This window comes from Leptonotus elevatus, chromosome 3 (genome assembly GCF_054856555.1).
Source record: "Leptonotus elevatus isolate MCC_2025b chromosome 3, RoL_Lele_1.0, whole genome shotgun sequence".
NCBI classification, from domain to species: Eukaryota; Metazoa; Chordata; class Actinopteri; order Syngnathiformes; family Syngnathidae; genus Leptonotus; species Leptonotus elevatus.
This window is the reverse complement of record NC_141241.1, coordinates 2,162,293-2,180,074: the sequence shown is the minus strand read 5'-3', so window position 1 is coordinate 2,180,074 and position 17,782 is coordinate 2,162,293. Positions and strand designations below refer to the sequence as shown.

Genomic DNA, 17,782 nt, shown 5'->3' with positions numbered 1-17,782 from the left:
TGTTTTTCCTTGTGCGTCTCCCTTGGTCTTGTTTAAGTGTGATCCCGCCCTTCCTCGTGTGATCCAATCAGTGCCCTCAGCTAGTGATGGCAAAATGAAGCTTCATGAAGCACTTGTAATGTTTTTTGACTCCTCTAGATGCCACTCTTGGTTGAAAGATGCAGTGGAAATGTAATCAATTTCCTTTGCACTAGCCTTTATATTTAAATCAAGAGCACCATCTAGGGGAGTCAAAAAATATTACAAGTGCTTCATGAAGCTTCATTTTGCCATCACTACCCTCAGCCACTTGTGTCTTGCCCCAGGTGTGTCTTGTTGTGTCGTTAGTCTGTGTATTTAGTCTGCTGTCTCCCCTCTGTCTGTGTCGGGTCATCGTTGTATTTCCCAATGTGATGCTGCCCGTTTTTGCCTTGGATCCCCCCCCCCCATCCCCCCACCCCCCCCCCCCCCCATGTCATGCTGCCCGTTTTGCCTTGTTGTTTTCTCCATGTTATGCTTTTCCGTGCAATTTAGATCTCGCCTTTTGTTCTGTAGAAATTAAAATCCCTTTTTTTGATCGAACCTCTGCCTCCTTGCCCTGTCTTCCCGCATTTGGGTCCTCAAGCTCCCCCCTTCTTGACATGAAACATTAATGTAAGGACTGAAAGGGTTGTCAGTTCGAGACTCACAAATATTTGTGTGACAAATACCTGCAAAAAAAAGAAAGAAGTGATAGATTTTAGTATCCAGACCATAACACATGAAGTAAACTTCTTAGCATAACAAGGGGGTGATAGTGGTTCTGGGATTAGTGGTGTGTCGTGGGGCCCAATCAGGTCCAGAGACAGCTGCAGCGCCTCTGGCCTTACCCACCCCTCCTACTCCCACGCCACTCCTGTTGCGTCACGACCAGAGGTGTTGAGAAGAATTGTACTTAAGAGCACTGCTCTTGTAGAATAATATGACGGTTTGAAAAAGTCCTCTAAATAATTACATGAGTGCTCAGGCAGCGATTACATAGAAAACTGCAAGGTGCTGCTGAGGAGGTGAGCGCGCTTTTATTTGGCTGCGTCAGATATTTATGTTTGTCAGGTGATGATCATCATCGAGTCCCTCGGACGGGCCAGCGGGCCTTTCACTCGACTGTGACGAACACGCGGCAACAAAATCAACCTATTTGCCAAGTGAAAAGTGACAGCTCAGAGATGGCCGATGCGGCGGCTCTAATTACAGTCCGCCGAGCATGAACAAGCCTCAGTGACAGGACCCCGATATTTTTCCGATTTTGCGGTCTGACGAGAGCCATACGAGTGTGAATTATCCGGCTGTCACCCTCGACGCTTTGAACGTGTTCATGCGTGATGACAAGCAATATTAACTTTGCGTCGTCGTTTTGGTGCGACGCGGCCAAACATTTTTATTGCTAATTATAATCTGGCCTGTGTTTTTCTTTGACGTTTTACTCGACACACAGACGGCATATCAGCATTATCGCGCAAGACCTCGCTCGGTCTAATCATCAACTGAAGGAGCAAAGCGTTGAAGGATGGATGATGTTTTTCTTTGGCTTTTGCAGTTTTTGCAGTCCTTTACGCCAAAAGATCTCATGAGGTGGATTTCGGTTTAAGCCTTGGAAAAAACTCAGCATTGAAAGATTGACATTAACACGTACTTTGAATTTCCTTCTGCCCTTGTTGCGACACAACAAGTTATGCAACACACACAAAAATGCATGAGTGAAGCGTTTTTACATTAATATCTGCTTGGTAAGATCAATTGTGTTTGTCACCTGATATACGATTAATTGTTTGTGATAGGCCGTAGTGGTAAAAAGCTACAGGGTTAAATGTTGAGGTTAGGGTCAGCGTTAGAAGGGTCAAAGGTCGGGATTAGTGTTAGTAGATTTAGGGCAAATGTTGTTGTTTTTTCCAATACCACAATCCTGATAGTCCACTGCTTGTCACAGCATCTGCCTGCATATTCTGTCTGTGTTTCAAACTCTGCATGTCACTGTCAGGATCTTCATCTGTCTCTTTCCTGCCCTCGCCCTGAAAATTAGCATTTGTCTCTGAGTCCTCGGGCTCGCTCGCTCTCTGTGGCGCTCTCGATTGGCTGAATTTCCGTTTTCCCGTCATTTTAGCGACACGTTCTGGGAATAACATTTATTTTAATGTGCTACTGTTGTTGGGTTTGCTAAATGTCCTTCATTTCTTATCCTTGGTAATAAATTGAATACACGGGCCATTGGGGTTGATTTTAAATGTGATTTTAAGTATAATTATTGTCGTACAGAAGCGACATAATCTTCGAATGACGTCGCTCCTCGGCGACAATTTTGCATGTTTGACTTTTGGCTCCAATGGCTCGCATGGCCTGCTTTTTCTTAACTCATCTAAAATGCAATACTTGGTAAGAAGTGCGTTACTTTTAGGGCTGTCAACGTTAAATCAATGAGTTCATTTGTTTAATCACAAGAAATGATCGCATTAATCACGTGTTAACGCAGATTAATCACACTATTAATTTTGACCGATGATGATTGACCATTTAGCTTGACAGCAGATGGTTACGTTTAAGGTAGCGCAGGTTGTGTTTCAGCAATAAACATAAATACATGCATTAAAGTAAAGCATTTTATACTTTTTTTGCATATGACATTTAGAATATTTGTTCTAGTCAAAAATATTGGGGTTATTTAAAAAAAAATTGAAATTATGCAAGTAATTAATTGATTAGAAAAAGAAGAGGATGAGAGCGTGCTGTGGATCAAAAATATGGAAGACATCCTCATAACATTTAATGGAAATTTTATGGAAAGAATTAATACATAACAGGTGCACTTCAAATTTGGTAGGCAAGAAATGTTGATAAAAAGCAAAGTGATTCATCAATCAAAATTCTAACATTGGATTAATCTGATTAAAAAATGTAGTCGTTTGACAGCTCTAGTTACTTTTTCATTATGGTATATTTTTTCAATCTTGCACACAAATAATGCACATTTTTAATATAAAAATTAACTACTAAAACTAAGCATTTTTGAAATAACTAAAACTAAGCAAAACTGACTATTTAAAACTATTTAAAATATATATTTTTTTTTTTACTCAAAATGAAATTAAAAAATAACTATTATGAAAATTCCAAAACTATAATAACCCTTTCCTGTATCCCACTGAGGAGTGAATGTTTGCAATTATTTGCTAAGGTAGCGAATGTTGATTTCTCATCAGGGTCGTGACCTTTGCAAAAGTTTCCACCCTCAGTGCGTTACGGACTTGATTGTTGCTCCTGGCTCCTTTGTGTGCGTGTGCGTCTGTGTGTGTGTGTGTGTGTGTGTGTGTGTGTGTGTGTGTGTGTGTGTGTGTGTGTGTGTGTGTGTGTGTGTGTGTGTGTGTGTGTGTGTGTGTGTGTGTGTGTGTGTGTGTGTGTGTGTGTGTGTGTGTGTGTGTGTGTTTGCACGCAGGCCCTCGGGTATTGGCGCCTCGGCTCGGCCTTGAGCAAAGGATTGTTGCTTATCAGTAGGATAATGTCATGTAGCAGCTCATCAAAAGTAATGTGTATTTAATTTTTGAACATGATTGTCCTCTTTGTTAAAAGTCCCACCTGATAAATCGATATCATATCAAACACCATAGCAGTACTAATGACCTTAATACATCTATCATCTTCTATAAAGGTCCACCATTTTGTAACCGTATGTTTGAACTAAATTTAACTCGGGTGTCTCCGCATCCCGACAACATGTTCCAGAGCAAAATGACAAACGGCGCTTGTCAAAGAGGACGATGGAAATTGTGTTTCGTATGCGTCCTCTTGTTGTCTCACTTCTGTATGAGTGCTGAGCGTGTTGCTCATGTTCATGCATTTTTGATGCATGTTTATTAGCGCTGTGTTTCACGTGGCCCAAGGCCAGCGCTGCAGCTTTTTTTTTTTTTTTCATAAATAAGCATCATTTTCAACTCTCACTTCAACCAATGCCAGCGTGTAAAGGAGCTCCATTTTCGTTTGTGAGCTGACATAGCAGCTTTACGAACAAGTCAGTGGACGCAATGGCTTGCAACAGGGATGCTGGTCCACCTTTGTCTGGGATTGGATAAAAAATTAGGGCTTGAAAACGTGGCAATGGTTTCAAATTAGGGCTCCAAGACAAGATCAAGATTTGACTGTGGAATTTACAAGACGAAACGAGGCTTGAAAGCTGATTTTTTAATCCAATCCCGAGCTGAAACCGCAACTTTGTCTAAATGGAAGCCCTAATTTGATTCCTAAAACAGACTATGAAATTATAATCCTTGCTTCAAACGCTGATTTGACCCTAATTTTGTCTAATTTGAAGCCTTAACTCTCTTTTTGAAATCCTAATTTGAAGCCATGACTTCCTCAAAGGTCTCATTTTAACCACTAAACCCTTGATAAAATTCAGATTTGAAACCCTAACATGAACCCTAATCCAGGCAGCAAACCCTAATTTAACTCTAATCTGAAACCCGATAGCCATTTTGAAACCCCCAGCCTCCCCTTGAAAAGCTCATTTGAAACCCTACGTTCTAAAAAATAGGCGGGTCAAAAATAACCCAATATGGGCTAAAAAAAAGGGGCTGAAACAACTTTTTCTATGTAAACCAAAAAGTTGGATCAAATTAAGAACCCACAAAGCAACCCAATCTTTTGGGTTTCACACAAAACAATATTGAAACCCTAATACTTGCTTAACACAAGCTTGGTCTTGAAACCCAAACCCTGACTTGAAAGCATAATTTGAAACCCTAAAACAATTTTGAAACTCTCACACAACTTTTTGTCTTTTTCATGTAAGAACCCACATCTCAACCCAATCTTTTGGCGTTTGTACAAAACAACCCAATTTTTTAGGTTGTTTTGTGGGTTATTATTTTCAACCCAACTCTGTGGGTTAATCATTTAACACAAAACAAATTGGGTTAAATGCATAAACAAAAAGTTGGGTTAAATTAAATGAATAATGCAAAATGTTATTTTTTACCCAACTGTTGGGTTTTTAAAAAAAAGTTGGGTCAGCCCCTTTTGGACCCATATTGGGTTAGTTTTAACCTAACTGTTTTAGAGTGTAACCCTGTCTAAACAGATCCATTTGACACCCTAATCCTGTTTTGAAATCTTAATCCTTGATGAAACTCTCCCTGTCATGAAACTTAAATGCCGTCTATTTTAAAAACCTAGCCTCAGGAACGGTGCTCGGGGGTGGCTACAGAAATTTGTGTAGCCCGTCTTAAACCCCTCCAGCATTTCATGTGATTTTTCTAAAATACATTTTTATAAATTATTTTCTCCCCCTTTATCCGCAGGAGAGAAAAAAAAAATCCTGGAGCTGTCCCTGCCTCGGCTTGTCTTGAAGCCCGAACCGTTGTTTGAACCGCTCCACGCGACCCATCAGCCACAATGCTGTGTGACATCGCTCATATGTTTTATCTCCTAAACAACGGCACTGGAACATTAATATGCGATGAGGCGCTCTAGTCTCTGCGCGTTTCTTCCAGGTGAGCGTCTCTTTTAAACATCTCCAAAACCCCCTCGGCAGACCTCGGCTTCCAAAGCAGCCTGTCAGCAAATTGCCCCGACCCCCCCCCCCAAGCGAGACGGCCCAGGCCGGCGCAGTGCTGAGCTGTGGACTCGCCGGCCGTAAAGAGGTTTAGGTGCAAACAAACATCCCATTTAGTGGCGCGGCTCCTCCATTTAGGCGGCGATTACGGCCCTCGGGGTCCTGGCTCAGCACTGAATTATGAATTAAGTTGTCAGGAGAGCCTCTGCTTATGAGCTGAGGGGCTCATTGAAATTTAATTTGAAAAGGGATTCTGTTAAGAATGTATGCTCAGCAAGCTCCTGTGCTGGAGTAAGTACTGACGAGTGCAATGGAAGAAAAGAATGTGGTGGAGTTGCTGCCTGGCTCTTATTGCGTTACATCACAGGCGCTCCCTTTCTATTAGAGCACCCCAAGTGAACATCGTCTTATAGCTGTTTGATGCCCATTTACACGTCTCGCTGGATGCTGACGCACTCGGGGGGGGGGGGGGCTGATGGATCATGTGCAGGGAAACAATCACATTGGTCACTGACATGGTAACAGGCTTGAATCCTTGAAAACATTTCAAATCCTAACCTGGGTTGAAAAAAACCCTCATTTCAAGTCAGCACACTTGTTTGAAACCCGAAACCTTGTGTGAAACTCAAATTGCAAAGCTAAACCCTCGCTAAAATGTGAATTTGAGAAATGAACACCAACTTCAAAAGAAATTCCAAATCCCTTATCCAAGCTTGGAATCTAAATTTAAAACCTGTTGGAAATCATTTCTCTGATTTCTGCGTGTTCAAATAAAATTCAAAGTTGAAGTCTTGTGGAGAAGTTTTGCTAGCTTTATTTCAGATTCTGAAAGCCACTTGGAGTTACTGCTCAATCATGCAGCTCACCCACAAATGTGTTCTTCTCAAAGTTCATGCATGCATATATACACAAAACGTTCCCACCCCCTTCATTGACAAAGAAGTACCTTTTGCCCCTCCAGGCATTTCCTGTCAAGACAAGAGTCTTAAAGTCTACACACCCCCTATCCTTATCTCTTCCTCAAGGATGTGGGCAAACACCTTGCCCCCGCCACCTCCCTGCACCAGGGACCCCCCATAAAACCCCACACAGAGCACAGCCCCCGAGGAAGAGACTGTGCCCCCCGTTTGATCTTGTCCTGTCAGCAGAGTGAAATACAATCAGGCCATCTCCCATTGAGTTCTTTCAGTCCTTAACAGATGTGAGGTAAATTATTGGCTTCCTAGATAAACTATTGAACTCTGTAGCAGCTTCGCACCAGAGATTCCCGCATATCTGCCCTTTAGATTCCGACACCCCTTATTCAGATTAAGTCAGACACCTCACTTCCTTAGGGGGAAAAACAGACCACATTCTAACTACCATATGGGTAACAGTTGTATTTATCTAACTAAAATCAAAAACACTTTGAAGAATATATATTGAAACAGAAAAACAATGTTAATAATCCAACAAACCCTAACCCTGATAAGGCTAATTCCTAAACTTGACACCTGAACCCTGTCTTAAAACCTTATCGGACTGCTGACATGCGCATCAGTAGCTAATGCTAAATGCTAGTTAGTTGACTCTTCAACAGCGCTAAACAAGTCAATACAGTGCACTCACCATTATCCGAACGTGTTTGCTCGGTCGTATTGGAAGCTGGTTGTGCCGTTTACCTCGCGCCGGTCACGCATTGCAACACTGGAAAAACAAATAGACCACTAGAAAACTCCGCTTGCGCTGTAGCGACTGATGATTATAAGGACTACATTTCCCATGATTCTTAGACACGGAGGCAAGAAGTAGTTGCACCGACTTATGCTGCATTCGAGGAAGGCCGGAAGTCGCATATATCCGAGTTGTTTTTTTTCTCAGTTCCGACCTGAAAGCGTTTGAGGCCAAAGTGAACAACCAAAATGGTGGTTAGTGATAAATAGTTTCGGGTTTTTTTGGTCCTCAAAACTCATTTTGACGTCCAGCAAACTTGCCTTCTCGCAATTTTACTTCATATATTGTTTTTATCTTATTTCATAATTATCCATACAGTTTAGTAGTTCACCGTATAATTTCACGCAGGGAGATAGCGGCATACTCTCACGCACGCTGTGTTACGTGATGTTATGTCGAATATTTAGGAATGAAGAAAACGATCTAGTTTTATACTCGAGTACATTTTTTGTATGATTTACCATTCGCGGTCTGTGTTTCCATTGTAGAGTGACGTCACATGTAGTGCGTCCACTTCTCAAGTGGAATTTCCGAGTTCAAGGGGGCGTTTCCGTACACACTTCCTGGTTTGAAGTCGGAAAATCCGACCATCCTCGAATGCAGCATTACATACGCCATACACTATGACATTTTTGCCTTGAAAACAGGAAGAAAAAAAAACATGAAAACACCGCCCAGAAATCAATGTAATGAGCACAAAGAAAGTGGCAACGTAAGATGGCTGCCAAGGCACTTGCGGTGTGGCGAGATTGGTAAGCAGCATTGACGGTCCATTCATACATAATAAGCTTGTCCTGCTACTGATTAGATGAAAATGAGAACGCAATCTGAATTTGGAAGTAAATAGGAAGGAATTGAACCATGAAATGTTCTTTTAATTGGTATATCGACACCGGGACGAGACTTGGGTTAGGTTGGTGAAATCCGCCGGGACTCAGGACTGTCACGGCCAAAACGAGACGCCTGATCACCCGAGTTTAGCGGTACGCATGAGATTTGTTTTCAAAACATCAAATCTGCGACTCGGCTCAATAAAGGTTTTGTGATTGTGTTTCTTGAGCTTGTGTCACTTCACTCTCTCCTTTGTGAGGCCCATCCAACTTTCATGATTTTGATCCCACCAGGGACCCACTGTGCTCATTTCTGCTCTTTAGCATGCACGCCATATGTAGCCCGCCTGACGTCTGTCCCTCAGGCCCCCCCCCCGACATCCCACCACCCCCTTCTGCCTTTCATCCTTTCGCACTCTGAAGGCGCATTCTCCAGTCAGAGCGCGTTCCTTTTAACGTTAAAAGCCCCGTGTCACATGACCTCGCCATGCCACCCCGGACGGGACCTTGACTTTGCTACATTCCTGCCAGATGTTTGGGGAGCCCCCCTAGAGGGGGTTTAGGTGATTTGGGAGGGGGAGCGACTTTTGCTGCCAAAGTGTAACAGCTTAGCGAGTCCACCGGGACCATTGACGGCCATCCGAAAAGGTCTTTGGAAGGAGACCGGGCCCTTCACGTGACGCTGCCAGCAGAATAGAGCACCGCGAGCCATTCCGCTAATAGAGAGCTGGCATCATTTGATGCCCTAATTTGATACCCTAACTCGCTCTGGAAACCTCATTTCAAATGTTAACTCGCCATTTGTTTATTTACAAAAAGTACTGCATCTATGTGAAAATGCTAGGAAAGTCTCAGGTATCAATTTCTTCCTTTCGATGTGGGCGGACCAGAGAGTGACAAAGGCTGGCCATGGCCGCCACCCTGAAACTCTCATAAAACCCTAATGCTGGCTTCAAACCTGAATTTGAAGTATTATCCAACTCTTTTTTTTTTTTTTTTTTGCCTGAAAATTTTCCAGACACTTAAGTCCAAAGCCATCTTGAAAAAACATAGGCCTTGTTTGAAACCCTACCAAAAGGCTTGAAACCTCCATTTGAAGCCCGAACCCTGCCTTGAAAACTCCTGCTGCAATAGAGGACTCCTCACCATCGCGTTGATACCGACAGCCAGCATATTCGTTCCGGGCTTCGCTTCCCGTATGCTAATACTGACCCTGGAGGCGGGACTGGTGACTGGCGGCCAATCGGACGAGATGAACACATTGCGTTGATTGACGGAAGAAGTCGGGGTCAGCCATCCTGCCATTTGACGGCGCAGCAGGACCTGACCTTCACCCTCCTGCTGTCCGTTGACCCCCCCCTCCCCTACACACACACACACACACACACACACACACACACACACACACACGGGATTGACAGCTCCCGGGGAACGGGAAGGAGCTGCCGGGTGATGTGAATGAGGTGGCGGATCCGGGAAAGGGAGGAGGACGTGTGGCCCCGCAGGCCGGAGGTCTCGCTGCCAGACACAGTGTGAGCTGCTGTATGTGTGTGTGTGTGTGTGTGTGTGTGTGTGTGTGTGTTTGCATGTGTGTGTTGGTGCGAGAGCAACCGTATGCACCGCTTCAAAGATGACTGACCTGGAAATTAATACTCATTTTTCCAGGCGTTGGTCTTTGTGACGGCAAACAATTGTTGACAGTGACGTAAAAGACGCGGCTATGGAACAATAACCGTGTATGATGAGCCACTTGCTGCTTCAGCAAGACATTGCTGTGTCGCGAGGCAGAGAGCGGACACAATAATGCTTCTTCTGCTGCTAATGCATGCGCACATCTCACTGGAGATGGATGCACTCACGGCACCTTTGGCCAGAAGTGAAATACAGTATAAAACATTTAGGTGCTTGATTTAATGTGTTGCATCAACAACAACAACAACAACACAATAAACACACACTCGTAGCCACACACGGTGCTCGCGTGCACTTAATCATGCAAGTCACACACTTGCATTTAAATGAGTCGTAGGACTCGAGAGATTTTAAGCGCTTTTTTTTGCCTGAATGCTTCAAAGCACTTTTGGAATGATTGGCCCATATGCGATGCTGGACATAAGCACTATGTTTAGTCGTATTTTTTATGTAAATATTTTGTATGTTAATAACAGTGTAAATTGATTCACCAAAAGCTCGACATTTTAAGTATTTTTATTATGCCATTCTATATTTATCTTTATTGTGTGGATGCTTTCAGCATTCACATATGTTATTCTACTTTTATTTATTATTCCGCTGTTTTTTTGTCCTTCAACTATTTGGACATTTCTCAATTGATTCAAACATTCCAACTTCAACATGTTCCAAAAATGCACGCTTTGCGAGCTATTATTTTTCTCATTCCTAACTTTCACCGTTTTCCTACAATTGAACACTTTTCACCCCAAAAATCCCCATTCATTTCAAATGGGACATTCAAAAATTCACTCCCATTCGAAATTCAGCCGTTCAGCTCATTTAATTCACCTTGGGATCCATTTTCAGCACTCCCCCATTTCTCACATAGCAACAATTCCACACTTTTTCCAGTAAATATTCCAGATTTTTTTTTTTTTTACCAAGGGCATTTCTTAGGGTTCGTATCGTTCCAATTCAAAATTCAAAAAGTTAACCTCATTGAATTCACTTTGTCATTCAATCTGATATATTTCACTATGCAAAATCTTTCCACATTCCACATAATTCTACATTTTTAACCCACAAATTCCTCATTCGTTTCCAATGACACATTCAACAATTTGTTCACCTTGGAAATATTTTTTTATATTCCCACAATTCCCATATACCAAAAATTGCACTTTTGTCACTCACACGTTGAACATTTTCACCAATATCATTTCACCTAATTCCATAGAATGAACTATCATTCAGTATCATTCCACATCATTCATGCGTTTTCACCGCTACATTTCTACAACATTATACATTCTCCAATATCAAATTGTTCGATAGCATTTGGCATAAGCCCATGTTTTTCAACAACATTCCACCTCATTCAATCTGATTCCCCTTTCTTCATTCTTTCATTCAACATTTCAGCATTCACACGCAATTTCTCCCAAAATTGCTTCATCGAGTTTATATAATGATTATATAAATGAAATGCAACAGGACAGACTCTTTTTAGTGATAAACAAGCATGCTCAGTACCAGATCTGCTTGAAAATGTAACCATTTCTCCCTCGCCCCTCTGCTGAGTCATATGGAAACGGGTTATGTTATATTTGCTGCATCTTGCTCACTTAGCAACGAGTCGAGCAACAAACTGCTATCAAAACACAACGCTTGGAGATTTTCTTTGTAGCAACAGCCACAGAAATAGGTCCGCGCTTGAGCCCCCACCGGTTGCCTTCTCCGCATGGATGGATGTCAGCCGAGGGCTTCCGATGGCCGCCAACGCTGGCATCGCAGCGGCCGTCGTGTCAACCCCTCCTCCCGCCGTCTGTTAGCCGAGCCTGTGGCAGAGCCTGTTGCCTTGGTGTTCCGTTTCTCTCTAAACATGTTTAGGTGTTGTTGTTTTTTTTACTCAAAAATAATGATCATTACAAGTCAAGTGAATACTGCATACGATTGACTGATATTGCCTGACAGTTCATTTCTCGGTACTTTATTTAGTTACAGTGAAAATTGGAAATTGCGGTTTGATGAAGCCAACACGACCACATCATTATGCAAAAAAAAGAGAGAGGTGCAATATTACCACACGAGACCCCCGCAACACCTTGGCAGAGTCTAGAAATTCTGTCCATAAAGGCTGTGAACAGATCAGTGGCAAAGTGCAGCCTTGGCGGAGTCTAACCCTCACGAATCCGACTTAGTGCCGGCAATGCAGACGCTGTAAAGGGACCGAACAGACCTGATCAACCCCTACTCCCAAAGCACCCCCCCAACAGAACTCCCCTAGGGACACTGCCGAACGCCTTCTCCAAGTCTACAAAGCACATTGTACAGTAGACTGGCTGGCTAAGAAGCCTCTCGGACCCCTGCTGAGGGTGTAGAGCCGACGATCCACTGTCACACTGCTCCTCGTGAATCTAAGGTTTGACTTCCCCTGTGGACCCTGTTAGAGTAGACAATATTAAGTATTGTACTCTTTGCGTGTTCAATTAACTGAATGGTGAGATCCTGGTGAAGAAGTCCCTTTGCAAAGGAATCAAAAGCTTTTGATTGACAACAATTGAACTCTCAAGCGGTTTGTTCAGAATTGTGTGCTCGGCTCCCCGTAGCATCATCATTTATTCAGAAAAGTGGGAGACTAGAAGTCTCCACCCATCAGCCCACAATACACCTGGTTACAACTGAATGAATACAAGAGAATCTGTTCCCATGGGTATAAATCAGATTAGAAAAAATACAATAACAATAAGCCTGACTCCCTTCCGACCAGTAGAGACCGGCCCTCCCATTTAGAGATAGCGAATGAATGTTTGAACTCGTTGCCCTTCCTCATGAAAGTAACACAGACAAGAATACAATTCATTGAGCCTACACTTAGTCAACTAAATCCAAAACGGCTAAAATATAAATTAAAACTAAAAAACAATGTTAATAACTCATCAACCCTAATCTCGACTCCAGCAATCCTGAACAGAACCCTAAAATACAGTGCATACATTTTCACCAGGATACACATGATGGCTTGGAAAATACAGAACATGGGTAGGAAAAGCTCCTTAGCCACGATAAAAGCTTTAAGTCAAGCCTCGCACACCTGTGGCGACGTTTAGCAATGTATGCTAATCTGCGCGAGCGCTTAGCCAAACACGCCATGAAGCAGCTTATTACGACGCTTTTTTACGGCTCACTGAAATACCGCGCAAACATGAAAGTAAAATTAGAGGCTTTGTAGCTTCAAGTGCTTTAGCCGCTAACGTCGACGCCACTTTCATGTTAACGAACCAAACTGTTGAACTCACTCAGTTAGTAGCGCCCCTTGGAACGTTTGATAAAAAAATATAACCAGATGGACCGCCAATCGTTTAGTAACTGAGAGCTTCAACACATCTGAAGCAACTTTTAGGTTATCAGCGTTCAAACGGCCAATGAAATCCTGGACAAATTATAGAAATGGAAAGTTGGACAACAAATTCTATCTGAAGTCAGAATAAAAACAAACAATAAATAAAACAACACCGTACATAGGCCTACTATTGGCATAAGCCAATAGTGAACTAAAACGGTGAATCAACTGAAATGCAAATATGTAGCTAACATTAGCATATTTATTCATATGTATCATTGTACCATGTATCATTATTTCATGTACAATTAATACCTTTAAAAACACATTTTGCCACTTGCTGTCGACCGAAAATGACATCACAGGTTCACAGATCTCTAAAAATGTGTTTTTAAAAGTATCAATTGTACATAAAAAATAATGAAGTTACTTATTACTGCTGAAAATGTCTCAATGAGTCAAATATCCCTTTAAGCTTTTTTTTTACAGTAAGCGTGCTTGTCACTCCCACTTGAAGTATTGTAAACTTAAAATGGAATTAAACATTGTATATTTAAAAACCAAAATGTGCAAATAAAATTCATTTAACCAAAAGTCTGCTATCTAATAAAAACCTTACCGTTCCAGCGTAGGCTACCACATGCGTGACAGTTGTTTAGAACAAGCCGGCGGATATATATTTTATGTCAACTTAAGGAGATTTGAATAATGCACAACATTTTGAGATCGCATCTGCAGGCTCAGAGAGCACTCAAGCCAGACAGTCGAAACACACAAAAAGTAGGCAACTCGTGAATTTCCAAGATGTCAAAAATTGTCCTATTACATCAACAAAGGTCCAGTAAAAGTATTCCAATAAAATTGTTAGTCCACATCAAGCCTTACATCCATACAGCCACGTTATTTGCTGTTGCCATCCATAAAAAATTCCAGCAGATACGCAAAGTACATTTTTCGCCAAGAGCAAAATTCCAGATGAGGTGCCCAGACAACAGGTGAGTCATGATTGGTCGTTCCCCTTTTTTTTTCTGAGCACCTGTGATGTCATTTTCAGTCGACTGCAAGTGGCAAAATGTATTTTTAGAGAATTGTACATGAAAGGTAAAAACCCACGCGAACCTGCATCGTAAGCAAGTGACGGTACCACTCCGCCACCTGGAGCCGGATGAATGGTTGAGTAAGCGTTCAAGCAAGCTACAAGTGTGACGTCAACACGGGCAGGCAACATCCTCTTTATGCCATGTGGCGATACTGACATCTACTGACTGTGTGTGTGTATGTGTTTTATAATACTGTATAACTTGAGGTATAAGTGTAATCAATTATATTTCATTAACATAATGCAAAACGAATTTTACATTCGAATGGCAGGTTATATGATACTGTACACAATTTACAATCAATATAACAAACATGTACAGTAATGTGTAAAAAAAAATATTAAATTGTACATTTAATATCTTGAAAATGAATGATACAGAAATAAAAAATATATTGGATTGGACAATAATTTTTAACATTCTCAATATCATGCGTAAATAATACATTCAAATTCCCTTTTTAATTACATTAAATACATCAAATTACTTTTTAATTACATATTTTAATATTTGAAGTTACTCATTTTCGGAGTTCGAACACCCAAGCAAAGCAAGCATAACGTACCTTGAAAACGGGTGAAGCCGAGTGAAGCCGAGCGAAGCCGAGCGAAGCCGAGCAATGCCGAATGCTCACGTTGCGGTCTTTGAGATGATGCACTGCTCATTTCCAGTCAGATCGTGAATACTCCTGGAGGTGCTCCATACTCGCGAGTGCATTTTGATATTTCCACGACAATTTTCTTCGTCATGGGCCCAAAGAAAGACAACAGTGCCAGTGGCAGCAAAGAAAAACATACAGTGCTACGAACCACAGTGGAATTAGGAAGATTATCGCGCCGTTGTAACTACTATAACTACTTCTGTAAATACTGGCACGAGGACCACCTTTAGCTGTTCAACAACGTGCCTGACGTTAAACGCGCGCAGGAACTGTTTAGTAGTCTAACAATATGCCCAATGTAAAATAGACAAACCCAGCACTGAACTAATGCTAGCATTAACATAGCATTCTTCATCCACTGATGCCATCACACCACAACAGGTAAGGTAAGGTGTTTTTGTTTAAATACTGTACTGTACTGTAAATGTATCAAACATAAATAGAAATTAAAATAGTAATTTTCTGTTTTTGGAGCTTGGGAACGGATTAATTGCATTTACATTATTTCCTATGGGAATTTTTTTTTTCGGAGATTGAACATCTCAGACTTTGAACACTTCGCAAGAACAAATTATGTTCAAACTCCGAGGTACCACTGTATATGAATCATGAGATCATAATACAGAAAAAAATACTTTCAAATAAATGATATTTCTAAAATATTTACTTTTAGTATTTTTTTTTCAAATTAAGCACTAAATTGTAAGAATAATTAGATTTTTTCAATATTTATTATTTTAAAATTTCTTTGTATATCTTTTAATTCACTACAAGTCAGATAGAGTTGCACTGCATGTGTGGAAAAATGATTTATTTGTACAGTGAAAGGAAGAACAAAGACACTTGATTAGGTACACCTGAACTATATACAGTTCAGTTACTGGCATCAAGCCTGTTTTGGTGTTGCAGGTGCACCTAATAAAACGACTCAGGGGCCAATGACGAATCGCTCCACTTTCATCATGTAGGCCGGCTTCAGGAAGCTTTGCAGTTCTCGTTTGTTCAGCCACATGAGGGCGCCGTTGGGTTCCGTGTTGGGTAGGGAATCACGCGCCAGGATGGCCTTGAAGAAGAAGATCTTGGCGCCCACTGAGGCGTCGCTGCGGGCGGCTTTGGGCAGCTTGTACTTGTACACACCGCACGGTGCCTGGCCCAGGAAGGTGGCCTTGAGGGCGGGCTCTGTACGGGGGGGGGGGGGGGGACGAAAAAAGACACCAAGCTGTCAATCATTTGCTCAGCAAAGAAAATCGTTTTATGGTGAACGCAAAACAGGTTTTAAAATGGCCACCGTGAGTGACTCTGGAATAGACTCATTCCATTTACATCATGAAAACAAAGGTTTCCAAATGGGTTATTCAATGTTTTTAATCGCTTTCTATTGTCAGGCCTTAATGTCAAAATTTCACATTTTGGTTTCAGTTTCAAGCTCCCAACATGGCCACCGTGGGCGCGGGGCTGCTGGGCTGCTTACCTGCGAGGGAGGCGAGCGCCCTCTGAGCCGTTTGCCTCAGCGTCTCTCCTGGCTGCCACTGGGCCTGAGGTAGCAGCCACAGCTTGTCGCTTCCTACCTGCTGCTCACACAACAGCACCAGGGAGTCGGACAGGAGGCGCCGCCATGAGCTCAGGTCCTTATCCACCTCGTCTGTACACACACACACACACACAGGGACGGACGTTGCTTAGCAACCGAGGCGCACACTTGACCAACCCTTGGGAATTGTAAAAGGGAATAATAGTGCGAGAAGGACGAGAGTACAAGAAGTAGTAATAGTAGAAGCATATTAGATTACAGTCTTCCTGACCTGTGGCTCGGGGCGCGGGGCTGAACGTCTTGAATTTGCGCTCCCACTCGTCCTCCAAGTCCTGCGTTAGCACGATGTCTTGATCGTTGCTCTCATCTTCGTCGTCGTCGTCATAGTCGTCAGCCTGCTTTCTCCTCAGCCTCTCCGCGTCCTCCAGCAGACGCAGCTCGTGCTCTGACAGGATGCTTTTCTCCAGCTCCATCTGACAATGGAGATAAGAAGGCAATAAATCCACCATCCTTACCATCCGTAACGTCATTGATCCTGTCACTTGGTGATAGATCACGGATGGGCATAGTTGTAGACAGGCTTTATTTTCCTTGCTATTTTAGTCCACAAAAGGGTGGAACCTATTTGGCATGATGTCATAACATTATATTAAGTCCATGCAGCCCAACTCTTATTCGCAATATATATGATATTCCTGTTTGGGTTATTTTTAAGTTGAGCTAGTTTTAGGCTTCAAGGGCGCCGCCATTTTGTATGTGACGTCCTTTACTACGTTCCTGAAAAGAAGGCAGTCTGACACCAGAGCAAAGCGAAACACACTTTTGTGACCTGTATGTAAATCCCGACACTATAAAATGTTGAAATGCATTATTTTGTGACTGTATGAAACGCACCTGCTGCATCAAGCGAGCATAGCGCTGCTCCACCGGACTCAGATCTGCCGAGATGACCGGCGGCCGCTGCAAACACACCGCAGCCATTAGAGTCCACGGGGAACGCGGTGTTTCCGATACTAATTTGTTCCGCAAGTTCGAAAGGCAAAGGGAACTGTTGGAAAACGTACGAAACACACAGTTCGCCGCCGGGGTCCTCTCAAAAGCAGAGAGATAACGTAGCAGCGGTTGGCTCGCCATCCTACCACAGGGAGCCGCCATCTTCTTTTGTGACGTTCACTACCAGGCAGAAAAATCTTTTTGTCACAAGCTCCCCGTAAATACCTACAAGACCTACGCTTTTATCTTATTTTACCAAATTATTATAAGATAGCTAAGTAAAATTGTGTCTTTTAAATTAATGTATTGCATCATCGTGCACATCAACTCTACAAAGCGATAGTGCGTTCAAATAATAGATGAGATATTTACGAGGG

General features: G+C 42.4%; 1 protein-coding gene across 1 annotated transcript; it reads right to left on the bottom strand.

Annotated features, from left to right (window-relative positions):
* Positions 1–15,677: 15,677 nt before the first annotated feature.
* Positions 15,678–17,602, bottom strand: mrpl46 (mitochondrial ribosomal protein L46). The gene is made up of 4 exons (XM_086071718.1): positions 17,307–17,602; positions 16,684–16,885; positions 16,353–16,523; positions 15,678–16,060 (listed from the first exon to the last, which is right to left on the bottom strand). Exons 1-4 carry the CDS (start codon positions 17,565–17,567, stop codon positions 15,810–15,812), a joined length of 885 nt encoding a protein of 294 aa, XP_085927844.1. The 5' UTR covers positions 17,568–17,602; the 3' UTR covers positions 15,678–15,809.
* Positions 17,603–17,782: the final 180 nt, after the last annotated feature.